The 23,690-nt window shown below is 36.1% G+C and overlaps 1 protein-coding gene across 3 annotated transcripts in view; it reads left to right on the top strand.

Annotated features, from left to right (window-relative positions):
* Positions 1–4,326: 4,326 nt before the first annotated feature.
* Positions 4,327–23,690, top strand: part of LOC129257818 (endosome/lysosome-associated apoptosis and autophagy regulator family member 2-like) — a 49,614-nt gene continuing 30,250 nt past the window's right edge. For all 3 annotated transcript variants that reach the window (XM_054896226.2, XM_054896225.2, XM_054896227.2), the window contains exons 1-4: positions 4,327–4,650; positions 13,025–13,148; positions 21,766–21,946; positions 23,221–23,368. In XM_054896226.2, the coding sequence (XP_054752201.2) occupies positions 4,486–4,650; positions 13,025–13,148; positions 21,766–21,946; positions 23,221–23,368 (618 nt within the window). In that variant the 5' untranslated portion in view covers positions 4,327–4,485. The remainder of the gene's footprint in view (positions 4,651–13,024; positions 13,149–21,765; positions 21,947–23,220; positions 23,369–23,690) is intronic.

Here is a 23,690-nt window from a genome sequence, read left to right as displayed (position 1 = left end):
ATACATATCCGAGTCATGAGGATTACATGACGCTTAAAACACAGTAAAAACGTTGTTAAAAACAATGCTTAAACAGTTTAAACAAGTGTTTAATTTTAACTGAGGCCAACTTCCACTGCACGCCTACAACCGTTTTTTTATGCTCCCAATAAATCTTTTTCTGTCGAGTCAACAACCCATAAAGTTTTAGCTTGCGCTCTGCACTAGCTTGCATCATTTTTAATGAGATAAGTTGTTTTTATCCCCCACGATTACAAATGCGCTCAAAATATGTAGGGTTTTTTTCAGGTCAGTATATCAACAACATCTATGGCGCTCGCATGATAATGTTTAGAAACAGACTTTTCATTTTGAAATTCAAACACTGCCTATACACATCCGGTTTCCAGATCAAATATATTTTTAGAATCTGTTCACGCTGCGGCCCGCATTATTTTGTTCAGTGATAGGCCTATACTTATTCTGTTCAAGAATTCAATATTATGCTTTCTACTTTAAAGGTCTACATATCATTTATTATGAGAAAAAATATCTTTCGTTTATGACTTGCGACCCTCTTCTCGGGCCTCTTTGCTATTATCACTGCATGGCGACCCTCTCTTACTACCGACTCTTTACTTGTGACAATGACCCTCTAATGCATTTATGAATAAGTGGCCCTAATGATAAATGAACCCTTTGTATTTGTATGACCTCTTGATATGACTGGCTACCCTCTTCTAGATCTATAGCGATTATAACTCGCGACCCTCTCATGTGTTTTATTTTTATCATATTGCAAAATAGAAGCAAAAACTGTTTTTCACAATGCCATGATGAAAACAAAAAAGTTACAATATGATCATCATCAATGGTGTTCATCGAAATGAAATTAAACTGACAAAATCCCTATGGCAAATGGCCTAGGTGAATAAAAGACATATTGTTAAATAAAATAATGACAAACATATATTTTTTATATAAACGAAAGTTATCATAAAGGAAATTTTCGGTATAAAATATGTACTATGTTGATATTAGAAATCGCTTCATCATTGATAAAACACTAAAAGTAGAGGGAGCTATATTACTTTATTTCATTCAGTGACAGTCGTGGAAATATAGTTGAGTGAATCGATATAGTAATAAATAATTTGCAACGATTTTACAAAGAAATGTACATGATCATTCATATAAAGCTCATAGTTTATAAATTATTACAGTCTCTGCATGTTGGAAAACTCAATAAATGTAAACCAATTGCCAATTGGTATTCAATCGGTATTCAATTTGGATATTCAATGGGGATTCAATTGAAAGTTTGTCCTGTGCCTCCAGCCACCTGGATCTGTTTTCTATCTTTATTTTTGTTTTTCCCCCTATTTCCACCTTTTCTTTATTTTTTCTTCTTTTTATTCTTCTCCTCCTCCTCCTTCTTCTTCTTCTTTTTCTTTTTCTTCTTCTTTTCCTTCTTCTTCCTTCTTCTTCTTCCTTCTTCTTCGTCTTCTTCTTCTTCTTCTTCCTTTTCCTTCTTCTTCTTCTTCTTCCTCTTCCTTCTTCTTCTTTTGGACTCGGCAGACCAGTCCCCAACTGAACCCCAAAAGGGGCCGCAGAACCGGGAGTGGGGCCCCTTTTTTCCGATCAACTAATCAACTAATTGTTTTTGTGTTATGGTTGTTTTAAAGTAGATTCTTAATCCAGGAGCATTTACAAACAGCATGTACTAATACACTAGCTGTTAAAAAAACTATTTAAACAATGACGCACTTTACTATGTGAATCGCGCAGTATTTGTTTAAACATTTTAAACACGTGTTTAAAATCTTAAACAACAAAGTTTAAATAATATTTGATTATCAATAATTTAAGCATGATTGTTTAAGATTTTAAAAACTTGTTTAAACTGTTTAAACAACTACTGTGCGATTCACATAGTAAAAAAGGGCCGATTGCACGAAAGGGTCTTTGCAAGAACCGGGCAAGAACCGTCTTTCGTGTCGCCCATTTTATTATGATGCGCCATGTGAAACGCATTTTAAATAAATTACCTGCAAACATATTTTATTCATCCGTTAAAGTAAACAAAATTTTTGTTTATAAAATGATGTGATATATCATGAAATTGTATACAAATTGGTTTAAATGCTAGCTAACAAACTTTATTTGTTTATCATACAGTTCAGAAATATCCCGCATACAGCGCATCATAAAAGATGGGCGACACGAAAGACGGTCCTTGGAAAGACCCTTTCGTGCAATCGGCCCCAGCGTTGTTTACATTATTTTTAACAGTGTACAAACATAAAATGACAAATAACTTCATATACAAATAGCTTTATATAAATTGTGTTCAAGTTACCAGTAAAATATGTAAATCATAAACACGTAGGCCTATATAAAAAGTGATAAATCAATTCATCTGGTCCATTCGATGTTTACATTTCTCTGAAATAAATATTAAGAAATAGGCCTATCCCCGGGGGGCCACTTACATTGACGAGTGGATACCATGCGCGACCAAAAAAACACGTAAAAAGGATGTCTTTTTCAAGATAGGGCACATTACGTACGTAACGTAATAAGTGTGTCAAAAACACAAAAATAATGAAAAAAGGGTATCTATTTCGCTAAGAAAGCTACGTGTTTAGGGTCAAATTTGCGAGGGTATAAAAAATATTTTATAAAGGATGTACTTTTGCCCAAACAGTCAACACTACGTGTTTAGAGGAAGATTTGCGCGAGGTGTGGGAGGTGGGGCCGTACTAAACCCAATGATGTAGGTAAAGGTGAAACCGACGTCCGTACGACATAACTATTAAAATACTTGTACTTGTTTAGGGGGTCAATTTAGGGAATACTTGCCAAGAGTATTGTTTCGATCGTTTCCAATACTTGTTAAGGATAGGGTTTCACACGCCAATACTTGTTAAGGGGTGCATTTTCAGAATATGGAAAATACGTGTTTAGGGTGCTTTTCGAGACCCCATGGTCGCGTATGGTATCCACTTGTCAATGGAAGTGGCCCCCGGGGGCCTATCATGCAGAAAGTAAAAAAAGAGATAAAAGTGAGTGCCACACCCGCACATTCGGCGCACACCCCACACAAAAAAATAATAAGTATAGGCCTCAGTCTAAAATTTACTTCTCCTTCAGATCCCTCCTTCCACGCCCCGCCCCGTCTAGCTGAACTTCATTACAAGGAAAATAGTGCACAAAAAGTTGAAACTTCTGTGATTTATTGAAATTATATAAAAAAGGATGCCTAATTCTTTGACTTATCCTGAAGCGTTTCATTTTGAATTATAAAGAAACTTAAGTGTCATTCAAAATTTCAAACTGAGGGCGCAAAACAGGACAGGAAATGAATGTGCAGAGAAATGATATGAAGTTTAATAGAATTTGATAAAAAAAATATTGTACTTTTTTATTTAATACGACACGAATTTTATACCTTCCTCTTTTAAAATGAGGTACCTGTTTGTCCCAAAATTATGGTTGTTTAGTAATGAGCTGAAAAGCGGGAGAAGTTGACTTATGGAGGTGACGGCAGAAATTTATATAAAGATTTTACACGCCCGGAACCGACCAGACCAGAAGTTGCGCGATCAATTAAAAAAAAAGATAACTTCATATACTTCGGCCTAAACTTACTCTAATTCCATGCCCTAATGTATACATTTAAACTTTAACTGGCAAGAAACACATATAGCTGAGGTGGAAAAACCGTGTTGGGAAACAATGGAGAACTTCAGTATTGTCATTTAACCGCGCGCAGCGCGGAAGCAAAATTCATATATACATTTAGAGCAAGAGTGAAGGACTTTCTCTTTTGAGAAAAAAAAACAAAGAATAAAAAGAAGAAAAAACCCACAAAGCTACCTTTCTTCCCTTTCCTCCCTTCCCTTTTCATTTTCTCCTCTCTTTTTCCCTTCTTTTTTTTCTTTTTTGGGGGGCGACCGCCCCCACCGCCCCCCCCCCCCTGGCTACGCGCCTGCCCACGGGCCCCACAACAGCCGCCCCCTCTCTATACCCAGGCCCTGCCCAGGCCACATGACGCCCATGTATGATTTTTTTTCTCGGTCAGAGATCCCCCCCCCCCCCCTCTCCCTCCCCTGCTCACGGGAAAAAAACGCACACAGTGCTTAGGGCTTAGTGGAATAGGGCAGGCCAGGGAGGGGAGGGGCACATGATTGTGATGGAGAAGGGAGACAATGATTACCTAGCGCAGATATGGGACATTACGACGCATTTCCAATACATCAATTGTTTCATCGCACACGCATCTCGTATAATTTGCGCTATATTCTTGTTATACCGTACCTAAGTACACGTGTACGTACGTACGATCTCTCGCGCGTATTATCTGCCGCAATTAATTCTATTCTGTCGCCTCTGGCCCTGCTGCTGGCATGAATTTTACTGATTCGAAAATATACTTGTATCTCACCATTAGATTCGATAATAATTCTTTTAAACCAGAATAATTCATTTGCTAATGCTGGACAGATGATGAGGAACAAGATGCATTTGTGGCTGTGGTACGTTGCTTTATCGTGTGTTTGCACGACGATAGTTCTACTGGGAACAGCTGGAAAAGGTTTCGCCGAAGGAGGTGAAGACTCCGGCGAGCCATCCCCGTCAACGCAGCCTTCGCTGCCGACCTGCCAACCGGTACGTGTTGCGACTATTATTGACTTTTAACGGGTTAGTCTCCCGGAGAGCGGGGGGGGGGGGGGGGGGGGGGGAGGGTAGCCTGGAGGCTTCTGGGGAGTAAAATTATTTCTACTATACGTAACGTAGGCTTACTCCCCTTGGGCGGCATAGCATAGGCCCACACACAGGCGAGTATTTTGGACTTGGAGTTGGAGACAACAATGTTGCTCCAAAATACTTGATTTCACAGATTTGTTTACTTTAACTAGGCCTAGGGACCCCAATGAAGACAAAAAAAAAAAAATCTCCTTCGTTTTATAATATTAAAATCACTTACTTGATTAAAATAAGTGGTACTAATCCATTCAGACAAGTCTTGTTATTCCAACATGTAAATGAAATTAGAAAAAAAGGGTTCAAACTTGGCCCAAAACGTTCAATTTCCCCATTGACTCCGTCCGCGCTGCTTTGTGTCAATAAGGCTTTGCGGCCAGTTTGAGACAGTTTGGGACGGAGACAGCTGCGCGAAAATATCAGGTGATCGCTGGCGCATCGCGTAAGTCCGATGACCCCAAAATATAGTCTTGTAAAAGACGTCGCTGTCCCGCGCCGTTATTCAATAAATGATCTCGGTCCCGAAATATTTCCACCCAGTTAAGTCACTTTTAATGTACGTCCATCGAACATTGATAGAACAGAAAGAAAGCGTGAGTGAGTCAAGGAAATGAGAGAAAACAGAGAGGGAAAAGTAGTATTTAAATTGTTTTCAGATATTGCTTGTGTGCCATTTAGTTGTGAAGTCATCAAGCTCGAAGAAGAGCAGAATGCAGATATTTTGATCGTTAGATTATTGTTGCATTGTTATGATTTGATTCCTTACTAAGTTACTTTAAATTTGATCTAGAGTATGGTGATATTTGACATCTAATTCATCGAACTGATAATCATGTCATGAGCTCTGTCTCTTAATTTTGGCAACCTACTACCTCGGAACATTTGCTCATGCAAAGGCCGTCCGACGAGTAAAAAAAAAAACGCCCGTCTTAACATTTTAAATAGCTCCGTGGTTTGAATAAAAATGAATAAAACGGCCGTCGTATAAACAAATGTGACCGAGGTAGAGGCCTGTTGTAGGCTCCAGTGGCGTACGCGGGGGAGGGGGGGGGGTAACAGGGGCTCAACTCAACCCCCTTAAATTTTTTATACCTACCCCCCCCCCAATTTTTTTTCTTGGGGGGGTGAAGACCAAGTCAAAATAGTGATGATTATTTATTTTTCATTTTTCGATCTTAATTACCGCCCCCAGAAAAAAAAACACACCTAGCTCTCCTTACCAGATCATTCTCCCACGAGAATATGTTCACCTTTAATTGTTCCCACTGAATGTCGACCTTACTCGATGTTCTCATATTTCTTTTTCTCCCCCCCCCCCCTCTTCGTACGGAACAAAGAAATACGCTATAGAGAATGCTCTGGTAGGGACAGGGAGCTCTGTTTTGGGAGTGGGGGCGTTAAGGGACATTATGGAGGAAAAGAGTCAGTTGTTTGGATTTATATAGGTTATTTTTGTTCCTCTTCCTTTTCTGTTATTTCCTGTAATTAAGTGTTTCCTTTTTATATCAGATACACTACAGTCACATTTGCTCTATGGTGGCAGAATGGTAAATAAAAAAAAAAAGCCGTTTTAAAGATTTTAAAAAATAGCTATATCATACTAGGTGGGTTGGTTACTAATAGTTTGAATAGAAATGAATAAAACGGCTGTGTTCGACCACCGTACGGCCGCCGTAAATCAGATCAAAATGTGACTGAGGTGTTACACGCTCGTAAAAATAAGGAAAGAGGGGGGGGGGAGGGGGGGTAGAGACAGTTATGATATTTTTATCGATCTGATTAAGTCGCCTTACCTCCCCCCCAAGAAAAAATAAAACTACCTCCCAGTCTCTACCATTAGCATTCTCCCGTGAAATTGTTCCCACTTACGAAAAGGACGGGATGTCGACCTTGCTCATGAATGTTTTTTTCCTCGGTAACTGCTATCTTTTTTTTTTTGGGGGGGGGGGAGTGGGGAGGGGGTGTTGAGTGACATCATGCAGGGTTGAAGGAAAAGTTTAAGTTAATTGTTGGGAATTTGGGTTCGGCGCCCCCCTATATATTCTTTTTTATTTTATATATGTACATGATTTAAAAAAAATCTCAGATAACGGTAAAAGCCAGTGATCTTATCTCTGTACATAGGCCTATATATAACGACGTAAACCGGGACGTATCTTCCCTTTTTTTTTTTTTTAGAAAGGGTGGGTCCGTGTATGAAAAAAAAAAATTTTCATGGAAAAGAATCAAGTTATTAAGAACATTTAAAATTAATATTTGTATATACTGCAATTTAAAATAATTTAAGTGAGGTTTAGGGATGTTTATTTCGATTTCTCTCTCTATAACATAAAAATACATTAATAAGGTTTGAAAATTTCCGCAGTGGAAAATAAAATTATGAATTGTAATGGATGATTCTTACCTGATGTGGTAAATGCCCTCGTCCATCTGGAGTATTCCCTGGACCGGAAAGGCAGGGGTACAACCAGCTCAGGGATCCCTGCATGGGGGTATTCTCGTGTTATATAATTCAGGCTAGAACGCACTAACCCATCATGGGATCATTCAAAAGATCAATGGAAAGGGGTGCTTTTCACTGGTCAGCACATGAATGCTTTGACCCAATCAGAAGTGAAAACGCAAAAAAAAAACATGACTCATTTTATCTCATGAAATGTTCCCACCGAAGACGACGGAATGTCTGGCTTCCAAGACCTTATCGGACAGGCTGTTTCATGTCTGTCAACACCGCGGCAACTTCACAGAAACAAATTCTTTCACACCCTCCTTATTCCGAAAAATCCATGTAAATTACTTTCTTTTTGTTGTCAACACCCTTCTGCATTGATCTTTTGAAGTATACACCGCGGCAACTTCACAGAAACAACTTATTCTTTCACACCCTCCTTATTCCGAAAAAGTCCATGTAAATTACTTTCTTTACAGTTGTGATATTTTTGGCATTTCTTTACGTAATCAAATTATCATTTTTATTGTGCTGTCCTGCATGAAGAGTTCATATTTTTTTGGATCCTGCAGACTGAAGAATTAAAACGTTGCTTTTTAATGCAGGTTCCCTCATGTTTCTATTCGCCGTATTATTCAATTTAAATAAATGATGCCATGTCTGATTTGTACGTCATGTTAATTCTTCTGATGTAATATTTGTTTGTATTATGTTCATGATTATGACTTGTGAAATAAGTGAAATAATGTCATATCTCAAAATTGACGAAGAGTTCCCCATAGCAAACTTCAGAATATTTTTCTTTTGGAAAACTCACCGGCACCGACCAGGGACACCGAAGGAGGGGGCAACTCTTTTCATATAATAATTAACAAGTGAGTATTCTCGTCTGATCGTTGTTACATGATGATACCCTTACCCCCACCCTAATTCAGAATCCAACCCCTGACCCCTACTGGGATAGCTATATAGAAGGGGTAATTAAGGGCCACCCCATCGATCCTCCATAATATCCCATGTAGGAAGTTGAGACTCATGGCGGAAAAAGGAGTCAAATCGAGAAATGTAAACGAGCTATGTAGGCCCCCTCCCCGTGTAAAAAAAATCAATATAGGCCTATGGCACATCGATCCCTTGAAATCAGATGTAAATTCAATTTGACAGTCGCATTGGATACCTAATTTATTTACATATATATCGGGTTACATTGGTATAAAAGCCCCATATAGCGTGAATTTTTTGTCACTTTTTGTCAACGCTTTAAAATGTCCATGTTTGAACCAGGGATATTGCATATCCCTGTTTGAACTATATTTTCACTCATGACAGGGCATGATAGACGAAGTGTTAGAAAAATGTTCCCATAAAAAAACAGATTACGGATGCAAAAGTCAGCGGGGGGGGGGGGGGGGGGGTCTCTCACCGAAAACATTTTTTTTCCAACTCTCCGCTCAATCATATAAATGGCCTCCAATTTTCAGGGTTTTTTTTGGGGGGGGGGGGTGTAAACGGATTCTTTGCAGGTTTTGGCAGAAATTATTATTGTAATTCAGGAGATAGGAGATACGTACCTTTTGGGGAAAATTTTCTCCAATTAGGATTTTTTTTTTTTTAATATCCATTTATTTATTTTTGCTAAGAGCAAGGGCGCAGGACCGAGGGAACCCCCCCCCCTCCGCCTATACATTAGAAAATAAAAAAATAACTGACATCTCGTAGAGTAATTTTTGTATCCTAATTTTACAACAATCAGTATGTTACTGTTAAAAATAAAATCTTAAATGTGTGTGATTGTGAGAGGGCATATATACATATATTGTGCGTAAACATTGCAAATTAAAACATTGATTTCTTAGATTTTTTAATAAACAAAATATACTTTAGTAGGCCTTAACAATTGATTACTAATCAAGCTATACACACCGGGGATTCCCCTATTTTAATTTAGCCCCGGGATTTAGCCCCCAGAGCGAATGTACAGTTGCAACGTGCAGGTCCATGCTTTACACACGTAGTTTTTTAATCCACTCTAACTCCATTATTCCCATGCCACCATCACGGTCACAGACCTTCTCACACACAAGTGTAAACATCCTTGTACAGAATTCCCTGTATCACACGTATATGCCGCCATTATGCCATGTGCAATATCTCACACACACATGACCTTCCAAAACATCTCTCCTTGTATCACGGCGATTACACGTGATTAACATTTGTAACTGAGGAGGGGGGGGGGGCTGAATGTTCCTAAGAGAAAGATTGTGCTAGCCTTCATCCTTTCACATTTTAAAATTATTTTCATTTATTTTATTTGGATGATATCCGTTCACAACGTTACAGAGTTTCAACGAACTTTACAAATCATAAAAATTGCCTGAATCAAGACTAATACATGGTCTCCGTTCGCGATAGGCCCCTCCCACCACTTCGCGCGATCTTCAACTTCATGACGATAATTACGTCACGTACACGTCATATGGAGGTTTTTGCTTTGCATTTTAGAATTTAACAATAAATTCACAAATTTTGTTTTCTTAAATTAATCTAGATATAAGACTTCGTCTCAAAACCATCTTTTTTAAGAATGAAAAGTCCCAAAACGGGCCCCAAGATGTTTTAATTGAATATCTTTAAGTAGAATAGGGTGGGTCCTTCAAAAAGATTATACAGCTCAGCACGCACTTCCAAGACGGTCCCTGAGACATGAATTTAGGGAAAATCCCAAAAGATGCAGCAAATGCAGAATTTTTATTGGTCAAATTTTGGAGGGCGCCGCCCCCAAATCAAACTTAGCTCGCTCACACGCAATCCTGGTGACGTCATGGTGACGGGTCGCGTGTGCAAAACTTTGAATTTCCCCATTGACTTTATACACGTACAAACTCTGCAGTTCATGTGGAATACAAGGACAAAGTACGATATTTTCCCATTCAAAGAACAAGTAGAGGTAAGCCATTCGAAAATATAGAATACTAAATAATTACTGACAAATAATTACCGATCCTTTTAATGCCAAATATATCATAGCTACCTGAAATAACTCAATTTAGGGTGAAATTATCAGTCAAGAGGGATGCATTATTGGGGCTTCGTAGGATCAACGGACGCGCTCGACGCACTCGCAATGGTATGTAGGGATTTTGATAGAGCAAATACCGAATGTACCGTTGTCCCTACTTTAACTTATCTGTTAGTGTTATCACACAATTTTATAAATGAAAAAGAAGTTCATTTCCCCCCCATTAGGCACTTAATAGTTATAACCTTATTTTTACACGAAAAATAATACAAATATTAAAAAAAAATCATGTAAGAAGATGAGCAGATACTCACAGATGGTCTTGTCGCCATATTTCCTTCTTTGTTCATAGCCTAGTTACAAGACGCGTATAAATAAGAGAGGGCGACGATATCATGAGCCAATTAAAAAAAATCAATACTTCAATCGGCCGATGAATATCGTGAATTGTAAAATACTTGCATTAGCCAATAAATATATAATAATAGGCTTTCATTGCATGGCCTGTCAACAACTCAACTGGGTTGGCTCCGGATCGGACAACTCGACCACCGTACTTGAATTCATCTTAAAAATTTCATGAAAAATGAGTTTTCTACCTTTGCTTCAGTGGCGTAATGTCAGCCAACAATTTTGAGGGGCCCGATTTGGCATATCACATCATTTCACATGAAATTGATAAGAAGTTGCGAGCGAAGCAAGCAAGCAAAAATTTCGACATTTTCATTAAAAAAATCCAAGCTTGTGATAGATTTTTACATATTATTCGGGGAAAAAATATCATATTTCACCCTTTTCCTTTTCTTTCCTTTTGCAATTGAATATAAACAGAAATACCGCCCTTCTCCCCTCCCCTTCTGCTATGGCCCATGGCATGGGTCATTTTGTACCCTCTCTCTGCTCAATTGTTAACTCATTGATCTCATTCTCATCTTGTCTTTATTTTGGCGATGCACTCTTGTTTAAAAATGTTTATATCTTCTCCACTCCCTAATTATTTGTTTATAAAAACTACAGAATCCTGCTGCTCATATTGTGACTCTTCATAGCAAATTTACCCATATCACACTTAAATCTTTGCTTGTTCATTGGTTAGTCTGCAGGCACAGACCCTGATTGGAACTTTGATCATTAAGTGTGCCTCCACGCAAAGACTAGCACATAAACAAAACTTGCTGTTCCAAATACCTGAGTAAAAGAGCCTTCAGTATATACACAAGGCATGAGTAGGCTGCACATTCAGAATCTGGCTTAACTCGAGTGAAGGGTTTGCCCAGCAGACTAGAGAGCCTTCAGTACACAAGGCATGAGTAGGCTGCACATTCAGACCCTGGATAAACTCGAGTGAAGGGTTTGCCCAGCAGACTATTCATTGGTTGCCCATAAAGTGAGCATGTCAAATTCAAAATTCTTTTAGCTGGTATACTCGGGTCATGGCCCTGCTCCACAATACAACCGAGGAGTGGTACAACACTGCTCTCATCAACACCTACAATGTACACACCACACTGTAAAAATGCTGTTTAAAACTTTAAGCATGTTGTTTAAAGCTGTCTCTCTAACAACTGTTGTTAAAACTTTTTAAACAAGTTGTTTAAAAAGTTTAAACAATTACACACAAAAAATTAAAACTTGTTTTGAGAGTGATTTTTTTTTCACTGTGCATCTAGGCTTCTACGCTCCAGTGACTGGTCTTTCAGTTCCAAAATGTAAAACAAAGTGTGGGGGAGGGCATTTATCTATGTAAGGCCCTCGCTATGGAATTCTCTCCCACGAGAGATCCGTAAATAATGCAAGTGTGTCAAAACATTTATAACTCATTTTATCAGTGATTTCTGTGTTTCTGTGTTATTTTGGTGCTCTCCCTTCACTTGTGCGCCTTGAGCATTTTTAACGAGATGGATATGGCACCTACAAAATAAATTGCACTTATTATTATTATTTATTATTATACATGATAATGATACTAGCCTCTCGCCCCCTCCCCCATAACCCACCACTTAATGGGTAGCTACATGTACATGTACTTGTATACTAGTATATGATTATAAAGGACTCTTTGTGTACACATCTAAAAAGAAAGGTACTGAAAATTGAAACAAGATCTTTTGGGGATATTCCACAGAATTTCTATTTTGTATCAATTCGTATTGCACGAAGTATGCCAAAGATCTCATCAAAATTACAACAAATTTATAATTTATACAAAAATATTTGTTTATAAATACAAAGGCAGAGGTCATGTCATTTTGATTGGGATTTTAAAAAACGCAATGGTGCCCAGTTCTGCAGCTGTGCTGCATATTCATTCAATTTACTCTTGAAAACTTTCTCATTTTTCTAAAGGAAGACTGCATTTTGAGGCTTTTTCATATATACATTGATGATTGATTTGAATATCTGAACAGTTACCACCATTTTGACTCAGATTTTTAATTGAATAGAATATGAGTATAACAGTGTGTTTGTTGCATGTCTTGTTTAATATGTATCCCACAGATAGGCGTAAGTTCAATGTACGTGTCTAGACAAGGGGCACTGTAAAGACCTGGGGTATTGTGACATGTATATTTTTATAGATTTTTCTGTTACTTAGACACAACTTAGAACCAAGACATGCACAAACAAAAAGTAGTTCACTTCTTGAGGAGGTAATTTTTGTAGGGACGTACCTATTTATTACTTATTCATTCTTTGCACAAATTGCTTTGAATATTTTCCATGGGGTCTTGATAATAGTAAATTATTGCCCAATTATATCAAGAATTCAAACTAACATTTGTGTTTTCTTTTATCATCTCCCCTAGGATGACTTTCATTATACCATGACGGAATGTGATGAGAACGGGGTAAGGTGGAGAGTCCAGGTTCCTCAACCAGACAGGTGTATAGGAGGTGCTCCGGCAGCGCCGACAAGAGCCGTTGACTGTGGTGAGTATTCTTAATTACATAGTAATAGTGGTGTTCACATGAGTGTATCACGTGACGTTGCTCCATACAGTAACTATGTGGGTTGTAACTTTGTAACACATCACTGCGGGTTTGCTCTGCAAACCCCTCACTCTGGGACAGTGGTCTGAATGTGCAGCCTAAAAAGTCCCTTGCAATGACTTGTGCCCTCTCCTTGAGGAGATTGAACCTGCATTTTCATGTGTGTGTGTGTGTGTGTAATTGAGTTTTGTCAGACGTGTATCAATCAGATATCATTATTTACATAGATCTGGGACCGACCTTTAACGTTGACCATCCAAAAGACGTGACCAGGGCTTGAACCTGGAACATCTCTATCATTGCGTAACTTCCCCACACAGCTTGGATGCCAGGCGCACGCCACAGCCCACAACGCTCAGTTGTATTTGTGCTAGTCATTGTTGAGACCTTCTCTTTGATCAAAGTTTAAAACAGTCTGTGCCTGCAGACTACATCACCACAATGGCCAGATCATACTTGATGAAGTTTTTAAATATTAGGATCTGAAAATTTCATCAAAATCGGATAACAAATAACGAAGTTATTGAATTTTAGAATTTATAAATATTTTGTGAAAATGGTTATACATGCAAATCATCATGAATATTCATTAGTTGGGCTGATAATGTCACATCCCCACTTTCCTTGAATATGTTATTACATGAAATCATAAATGTTTCATTTTTTCATACATGTGTAAATGATGTGTCTCCATTATGATGAAATAAGTTACGGCAATAAATAACTAATGCACTAAATCAGTTGTCAATCCAATTGTTCTAGTTCTTGGTAGAAATTTTTTGAATAAACCTAAGTTTATATAACAAAAAACAAAAGAACAAGTGGGGATATGACATCATCAGCCCGCCTAATGAATATTCATAAAGACATGCCTAGAACTGTTTCACCGAAATAATGCAAATCTTTGTTATCCGATTTTTGATCAAATTTTCAGCATTTTGCTCTGAATTTTACTCTATTTATTGAGATAGAAATATCTCCAGCTTGGACCATCCCTTTAATAGCAAAATCAAATAATCAGTTATGAAGTATAATTTGAAAACTAGAGTATTTTTTACATATTGATGACGTTATGAAATTGATAATCCCTATTAGTATGCAGCTCATAAACAGAAGTGAATTATTTACATGTAATCTTTATAAATGCAACTTCCCTTTCCGCTGTATTAAGATGCATGCACTCACAGACACACTGTTACCTTTTGCATATGAAATGAGCTTTGTGCTTGAAACAAAATTCATCTATAAAAAAAACAGAGTATAAATGCTGAGATTTTTGTGAAGTTGCTGGTATCTAGACTGTATTGTGTTTGTTTCCTTGAAGTTTTCATACACATACATGTATTATATTTTGCATCTATTTTTTCATGCGATAGTTTAGGTAATATTATCTTAATTTACGTACTAACAGAGAAATTATGCTTTCCACTTTGGCCTATTCAACTGTAATTTCAAAATAGACACAAAATGGCCATTTCCTCAAAGCCATAGAAATGGATCAGGAAACCAAAGTGTTGTTCAATTAGGGCACTGTAGCGGTAAAGAAGGATTCATCCTTATAAATAATTCAGAGGTTTTTAACATGATTATTTCACCTGCGTTCTCCACTGTCTTCAGTGAATAAACAAGTCATCACTCACTGCATGTGTGGTTTGGGTACACAAATAATTTGTGTTTGCTGCATACAACACTCTGATTTAATATATGCACAGCTCGATTTTATAAGATGTTTATGTTGTTATGGTGTTTCCAAATAATATAGATGTTAGAAAAACAAGTGCAATGTACAGTGTACTGTATATCAGTTGTAGCTCAACTTGCACATGTACGTGTGACATGTAATATTAACCTTCAGTTTCAGTTTAGTTTATTTCATTTCCATTTTCTGATAATAAACATAAACATATATATACATATGTATAAATGTACAGAACAAAATAAGTGTTATAAGTATACTTCAATAATCAATTAACAAATTCGTAGGAAATAGATGAAATGTATACAATTTTTGTTCAAGATACATTTTGATGATTAGACAAATTATAGATTACAGTTAGCATGTGAAAATGAAAATGAGGGACTTATTAAAAAGCGAAGCTTGTAATTGTAAGCCCCTTAGGATAAATTTGTAGTAATCTTAATCGTATGTAATTAAAAGTAAAGTAAGACAATCTAGACCATATATGAAGAACGGCAAAATAGGTTTGAATAACAAGGAAAGAAAGGGGGGGGCAGTAACTACATAGGTTAGAGGGATAAGGGAATATTAAATAACTGGGGGAAAAAACAAAACAAAAAGAAACGATTATGTGCCCAGCAGAAAAGGAAAGGGGAGGAGAAAGAGAAATAGGGTCGAGAGGCAAGTATCGTGGAAAAGATAAAGCAGTTCATGTGTTTCATACGTTGTACTCATTAAGGAATGAGAGTTTTAGGTGTTTTTTGAAGGTGTTTATATTTCTATATTGTTTAAGGCTTTGGTGAATACCATTCCAGTATTTGGGACCTGTATAAATGATGGTTTTTTGTGCGAGTGTGGTTCTAGTCAGAGGGGGGTGATATTGGTGTTGTATAGCTTGTCTTGTGGGGTATGTATGGATGTCAGTGTTTTTGGTAAAGAGTGAAGTAATTGCGGTGGGTAATTCGTTTTTTGATAGCTGGAACATAAAAGTTCCAAGGTTCAGGAAATAGAGATCGTGGATTTTTAGTATTTTTTTTTTTTTAAATAACGGGCTTGTATGAGCACGGTAATGGGCATTTTCAATTATTCTAACAATTCGTTTTTGAAGCAAAAATATTCTATTAGTTTGTGTTATTTGTGAATTACCCCAGGATAAAATTCCGTAGTTTAGATAAGGGAGGATGAGGGTTGAGTAGAGGGTCAAAAGTATTTTGTGAGGTAAAAATGTTTTAAGTTTGTTGATGACACCTATGTTTCTTGCGATCACTCTACAAAGAATATCAATGTGTGTTTTCCATGATAATTTATTGTCGATGAATATGCCAAGAAATTTTGTTGATTGGGTAGAGTCAATATTAATGCCATTAATGTTAATGTTACCATGGAGCGTTTGTATTGTGTTACTAAATAATATGTAATTTGTCTTTTTTATGTTTAATGATAGTTTGTTCGCCCGTATCCAAGCATGGACCGATTTCAATTCGGTATTCATAACATTAATTAAAGTTGTTGGGTCACGATGGGAGAAAAATATGTTGGAGTCGTCAGCGAACAGAATGAAAGATAATAGTTTAGAAGATTTATTGAAGTCGTTTATAAATAATATAAATAATAGGGGGCCGAGGAGTGATCCTTGTGGTACACCACAATTTATGTTTTCCAGGTGTGATTCGCACCCATTAACAAAAACGTATTGAGTTCTGTTAGTTAAGTAATTCCTGTACCATTCCAAGGCCTTTCCTCTAATACCGTAATAAGCGAGTTTATATAAAAGAATATCATGATCTATAGTGTCAAAGGCCTTGGAGAAGTCCAGGAATATTCCAACAGTGTGAAGGGATTTATCAATAGCTTTGATGACTTTATCGACGAGTGTAATCATAGCGTGAGTTGTTGCGTGTTTTTCACGGAAGCCATATTGGAATTCGTTGAGAATATTGCATTCGTGAATGAATTTAATCGTTCGAGTATATACAGTTCTTTCTAATATTTTTGAAAATGAAGTCAATAATGATATGGGTCTATAGTTGCCCATATCTCGGGTGTCTCCTTTTTTAAATATAGGTATGACCTTGGATTTTTTCATTTGTGAGGGGACGATACCACATGTTATTGATAGATTGAATATGTGTGTTATTGGTGTCACAATTTCTGAGATGACGTGTTTTATAATTTTATTCGTGATTCCATCAAAACCTGGGCTTTTTTTAGAGTTTAAGTTATTTACAATGTCTATGATCTCGAATTCTAGTATTGGGGCAAAAAATATTGTTTTGGGGTTGGGATCTTCCAGAAAACTGGAAAATACTTTTCCTGAGGGTTCGATATCTTTGGCAAGATTGGGACCAATATTTACAAAGTAATCATTCAAGCTTTGAGCAATCTCATTTACGTCTGTTATAATAGTGTCATGTGTATTGATTTTATGAATGTGTGTTTTATCAGTGTTTTTGTTGAGCACACGATTGATTATTTTCCATGTACTTTTGATATCAAATTTATTTTTTTCAAATTGGTTAGAGAAATATGTTTTCTTAGCATGTCGTAGAGTACATGTAAGACTAATGAGTTGAAGAGCTACATGTATAGTATAGAAGTCCCTTTGTTCTATTCGTCTCCACTCGTTAACACTTTTTTTTCCTCATCTGACCCACAGGATTTACTGGTACATACAGGCAGGGATCATACACAACAATTTACATTCAGATTATTTTTTTGTTTTGAAAATTGTCATGTAATATAGAAAGATTTTTATTTCAAAACAAAGGCAATGTAGATTTCTATCTGACCATATGGCATGTGCATGGTCCTGTGATTATAGAGATTTTATACATTGATTTGAAGTCTGTAATCGCAGACCCTGTTCTGTTATGACAGCACAGTTCAATTTGATTCCTGACAAATAAGATTATTCATAATTATACAAAGACAATTTTTTTTAAAGCCATCTTGTTTGTATGCATAATAATGATGGTAAAAATTGAGTAATTACGACATGTGTGGTCCGTAAAGATATATATTGTAATATACACTTTATAGGCTTTCAGGTTTATAAGGCCAACATGAGTCGTGTCTTCATACCAGACTATTTATTCCCATGAGGGCAGACTCATTACTGAATTCATACGAAGCTTATTAATAATTTTGCTAGTGGTATTTTATGCAATATATTTATCATTCTAAAACAGAATTACCTGGAATTTACATGTAGGCCAAGGTTAACAAGCATGTACAGTACATGTAATTCTGCCTGTATGATAATAGGCCAGAATAGGGTGTAATATTGTCTGTGTATTATCTGGTCCATATATATTTGAGATTGTTATTTTGACAGGAAAGTCTTCATACCAGACTATATTCCCATGAGGGCAGACTCATTACTGAATTCATACGAAGCTATTTTGACACCTAGAAGACTGAGGGGGGGGGGCTGATTCAGCCCCCCCCCCTATGATCTCGGCTGACGATTGCGTGACGCGACGAAAATTTACATGCGTGTTACCCATGGCATAATCTCCAAAACTATAAGATCGAATTCTGCAAAAAAATCTCATTGCTAATTAGCTAATCAAAAGTTTGCTCTTATTAACTAAATAATGCCCCTAAAATGCTAATTTTTGGTACACAGACTCTTTATAGGTATCTGATCAAATGGACATGTACTTTAAAAATTTTCAACATCACCTTTATTTTCTTATTTTATTGTTTTCTAAATTATTTCTTTGTTTTTCGACTTTTTGTTTGTATTGTTTTTACAATGAAAATTGTGGAGGAGTTTATTTTGACCATAAAGAAGATGGAATTAATTGATTTTAATCAGTAAAAGGGAAAATAATGATACATTTGTGAATTTTGGCTAAAAACACTATTTGCATTGGATCTGAACACAAATTCACATTTTTGAGCAATTTTGGGTCTGCATGCACTTATGAAATGCTGCGTAATTTCGGAACCGTGTACCCGGGAGTCACAATTTTGGTCTCAAAAGTTGCGCGAGACTTATAAGTAAAAAGTCAGCGAGCGACGTGATGAAAAAATTTTGCGTGCCGGATTTATTGCAAAAAATTTTGAGGGGGGGCTGAATCAGCCCCCCCCCCCCACGGGCCCCCAGTCTTAATAGGGTTAAACCCAGGGTTAAAGTTGGTCATTCCATTAGTGTGTGGAATTTATAGCAGAGAAATTGTCGCCGGATCAAATGTCATAGAACCGTATTTTCTCATGTTAATATCTGGTAGCTCAATTTTAGTTTCAGTATATGTATGGCGATGTTGGTACCCAAAACTATATAGTGCCCCCTTCCCCCACCCCCACCACCTGAGGGATGCCCATTATTTGGTCCAAAATAATTATTGTCTTAAAATAGACACATCTAGGAAATGAGGGGGGCAGAAAGAAAAAAAACACCTCTCCTAACGGGAAAAAAAAAATTATCATTTTTTTAGCTCATCAGACATCAGCTCAATTCTGCTACATTGTATAGTCTACATTGGACCCTATGCAAATTTAAAGGTCAAGTCCACCCCAGGAAAATGCTGACTTGAATAAATAGGGGAAAATAAAACTAGCATATTGCTGAAAAAATCATCAAAATCGGATGTAAAATAAGAAAGTTATGACATTTTAAAGTTTCACTTATTTTTCACAAAACTGTGATATGCACAACCTGATGAGTCAGTCGATGATGTCCATCACTCACTATTTCTTTTGTTTTTTATTGTTTGAATTATACAATATTTCATTTTTTATAGATTTGACAATGAGGGCCAACTTGACTAAACCATATACATGTAGTATAAAGCAATACTAATTGCACATGTTCAGGGAGGAATTAATCGTTGTATCACTTGACAATGAGGAGAAAATCAGGATATTTCATATAATAAAATACAAAAGAAATAGTGAGTAGATGACGTCATAGTCTCCTCATTTGCATACCAGCCAGGAAGTGCATATAACTGTTTTGTGAAATTAAGCGAAACTTTAAAATATCATAACTTTCTTATTTTACATCCGATTTAGATGAAATTTTCAGTGTCATGCTTGTTGGATTTTTCTCTTTTTATTCAAATTAACTTTTTGTTGGGGTGGACTTGTCCTTTAAGGAGCTCTTTTTTATGTTTCCATCATGGTTATTTGGGGCTATTCAGGGGTTAATATGCCGGAACCCGTGTACAATTCAGGGAATCATTTTCCTGGTATCGCATCACAATTTGCTCCACATTTTTCAAAGACTACTATGCATAAAGTCTTTTGTATAGATAGGACTGTACATTACTTAGTTGAGAGTTTTTCTCTTATGACCAAAAAATGCTATTCAAATTTGTAAAGCAAAATTATTCCTTGTAATTTCTCCGCTGCTATCAGTAAAAGTCCTGCAAAATAATGGCTCCTGCAGATCAAGCAGTATACATGTAGACTACTTATAACAATTCCCAGGAGAACAGATATTGAAATAAGGAATGCAAATGAACCCAAAATATTATGAATAGTGAATACAATGTACACACTCTGTAAATATCATATCTGTAAACACATCTGTTTTCAGTCTCACACACTCTCCTGTAGTATGAACAAAAAATAGGATCAATATCTCTGACTCTGTTTGATTAGGACTGTTTCAAGTTAAGTTCTTCTATTGTTTACTTTAGTGGATGTTGAATGTTACAGGTAGAGATTCCTCTTCTACAATGTACATGTACAATGTAGATACATGTTTATAAACTCAATTTATTCTTTGGAGTTTGGATTAATTCTAAAAACATAAATGACCATGTCTTTGTATGAATCCTCATTCAGGAAGATCGGCTTGATTTTTTGGAAAAGATTGGTATATTTTTGTTTACACTATGACTATAGTGATGAGATTAAATAAAAATCTTTAGCTTGAAAATTAAGTCCTTGGAGATTTTTAATATTGTAAACTTCATAAATGTTCTCTTTACATTACACATTGAATTCTTTTATTGTACCCAGTGATATGCAGAAGCATTGTGCCATAGTATCAGACATACTACATTGTACATCTCCTACATATATTATTTTTCATGTTTTAATTGAATTTTGAGGTTTCTCCACGACATGTATTGATCTTAGGAATTTAATTAAAATTCTCTCCTCAATGTCAACATTTTTCTTTTGTCCAGAACTCTATACATTGTTCAGTATGCCATGAGTTATGAAATACATTTTAAAAAATTGAATTATTTTTTATATGATAATACATGTAATACAGGTTTTTCATAGATTTTCATATGCACAAATGTTTTATCAACAATATTTTGTATGCTTCAATACTGTTACATGTACTTTATTCATTTGGATTTGTGAAGAATAGATATTAATTTTGAATTATCATTCCATTATTATATTATCGACGAAATATATTCACTTCAGAAATTATCATTTTCTGAAATCTGTTTGTATTTTCCTAATTGAAGATTTTGTTTGATCATTATTTCATGGAATGTAGTAGACGCATCTTCACTCAAATTTGGTCTCAGAATTTCTGGATAGATATTATGGTGGCCACATGAATAAAAAATGTTCAGTTAAAATGCTGTTATTATTTCATTTCTTATTATTGAAACCCAATATTCACTAGGCATTATGAGATCATGATACTTGCTTAAATACTAAAACATACAATATTTATTTGGAATTCTATAAGTATCATGTTCTTTAGGAATTAAACTGACCCCTCACCCCATGTAATTTTTTAGATGTTCATATTTTTTAAAATGATATTCCACAATTGTAATACATGAACCACACAAAATATTCACTTGGAATGTCATGATTATCATCATCACATAAATATTCTCTTTGAATTTCATGATTATCATCATCACATAAATATTCTCTTTGAATTTCATGATTTAGGATTCTCTTGCGGAGCTGGGGAATATTTGAACATTGATTCAGGTAGCTGCAGGCGATGCCCGAAAGGAAAGTACTCCTTGGGTGGAGGTGAAAAATTCACAGAATGGTCCGAGCTCCCTCCAGACTTCACCGTTTCATCAAGTGCTTTCTACTTCACAGAAGACAACGAGCGTTGTAATGAGTGAGTATACATGTACATAATTGCTGGATGTCCAGGGAAAAAATACACGGGGGTTCGGGGGGTTTTCGCCACTAAAAAATGCTCAAAAGTACCCTGGAAAATCCCCTTTGAACACAACAATTCTAAAGCTTCTCCAATGTGCCAGATTCAACCAGTAAGTTGGAAAAAATAGCCCCCGAAATTAAAATTAAAAGGTTGCATGCTGGTAGATAATATTTAAAGTTTTAAACATCTTTTTTGTGTGTGTAAATTTATTTTTACAGTACAGAGTACATGTACATCTGTCAATTATGCAAGGCAACAATTTTGTTTGAAAGTCGTCATTTTTCGGAAGTGGTCACCTGTCCCGCTAAAGGCCACAATACACCTTATGGCTTGACCACGATCCAATTTCGGACCAAATCGCATAAAATGTTGTGTGAGAGAAGAGAATGATTCATATTTACCTGCTCTTGCCTCTTTACACCTGCAATCTTTGGAAGATAGAGAAAATCAATTATGTCATGTTTTTGCACTATCCTTAGTAAAAATATTAACACCAATGATTGGTTCAAGAAAAGAAAACAAAGTAAATACATGTACATGCTGAGGAAAGAACTGAAATATGAACAAGTTAGGTGCAAAACAAAGAGATTTCAAAATAGTGCAATACCTTTTTTTTATTAATCTTTTAAATTCACAATATAATGTTTTAATTTCATTCTCAATATATGTCTGTGCAATATCTTTTACCAGTATTTCACCTTTACTCTTACTTTGCCTCATTATTTTAATGTTATCTATGCTTTTTCCTAAAGATGTTCTTTTTAATGTGTTAAATTTTAGGATTAGTAATTTTTAATCAGTATTATATGCAATTTTGATTAATGAATTAACTTGATTTTTTGAATTTATAATGAAATTTATTTTCCTCATAATGTTTGTATGTATATAATGGTATCATGCTATAATTATCATCTGTATACTGTATACTTGAAATTGTATTTGTATATTGTATTTGTAAGCATGCTAAAATTTCAGCCATTTGGCTGCCATGTATGCAATTGAACTTGTCAAATAAATACCATTATTGAATTGAATTGAATTGAATGAAATATGAAAAACAGAATGGTGATGTCCGACAAGTTATAATAAATTGTCTTTTTTGTTCCATTTTCTCTGTTGAATCAGCTTTTTATTTGGGTCAGATTCCTCTTTAAGTAATTGATATGGCATTGTGCTTCTACATCCTTCAAGTAATGTTTGCCTCACATCTGCCAATATTTGCATTACAGGTCATATTGGGAACCCATCGGTAGCTTTGTAAGGTCTCCAGATAGCACCTGTTCTTCCAAGCTTATCTACACAGCAAACCTAGCCAAGGAGGGCTCGGTCAACTTCACCTACTCGCTCGCCACCGACTTCAACTATTTTACTGTTGAGGTAGTTAAACGCATTTCAGCTCCATGTATATTTATGTTTCCTAAAGCTTGTTCAATGAAATCATGGTTGGGCACAAAAGTATTATGAATAAGTGGCGGATCAAGGATTTTGAGATGAAGGGAGCACAAAGAGCTAATATTAAAATAGGCAAAAAGAAGCTGCTGAAAACTGCTTATCTAATAAAAGAGAGCCAATGGAGTAAATTAGAAAGTCAAAAAGGGGCCTAAGCTTTCGATCCTAGCAGAATCTTCATCGGAGGCAAAATGACAAACATAAAAGTGGAACAACCATAATATAGACCACAAACAAGCTACAGCAACAC

Source organism: Lytechinus pictus, chromosome 3 (genome assembly GCF_037042905.1).
Source record: "Lytechinus pictus isolate F3 Inbred chromosome 3, Lp3.0, whole genome shotgun sequence".
Taxonomy (NCBI): domain Eukaryota; kingdom Metazoa; phylum Echinodermata; class Echinoidea; order Temnopleuroida; family Toxopneustidae; genus Lytechinus; species Lytechinus pictus.
The sequence above is the reverse complement of the archived record's forward strand: the minus strand, read 5'-3'. Positions and strand labels throughout refer to the sequence as shown.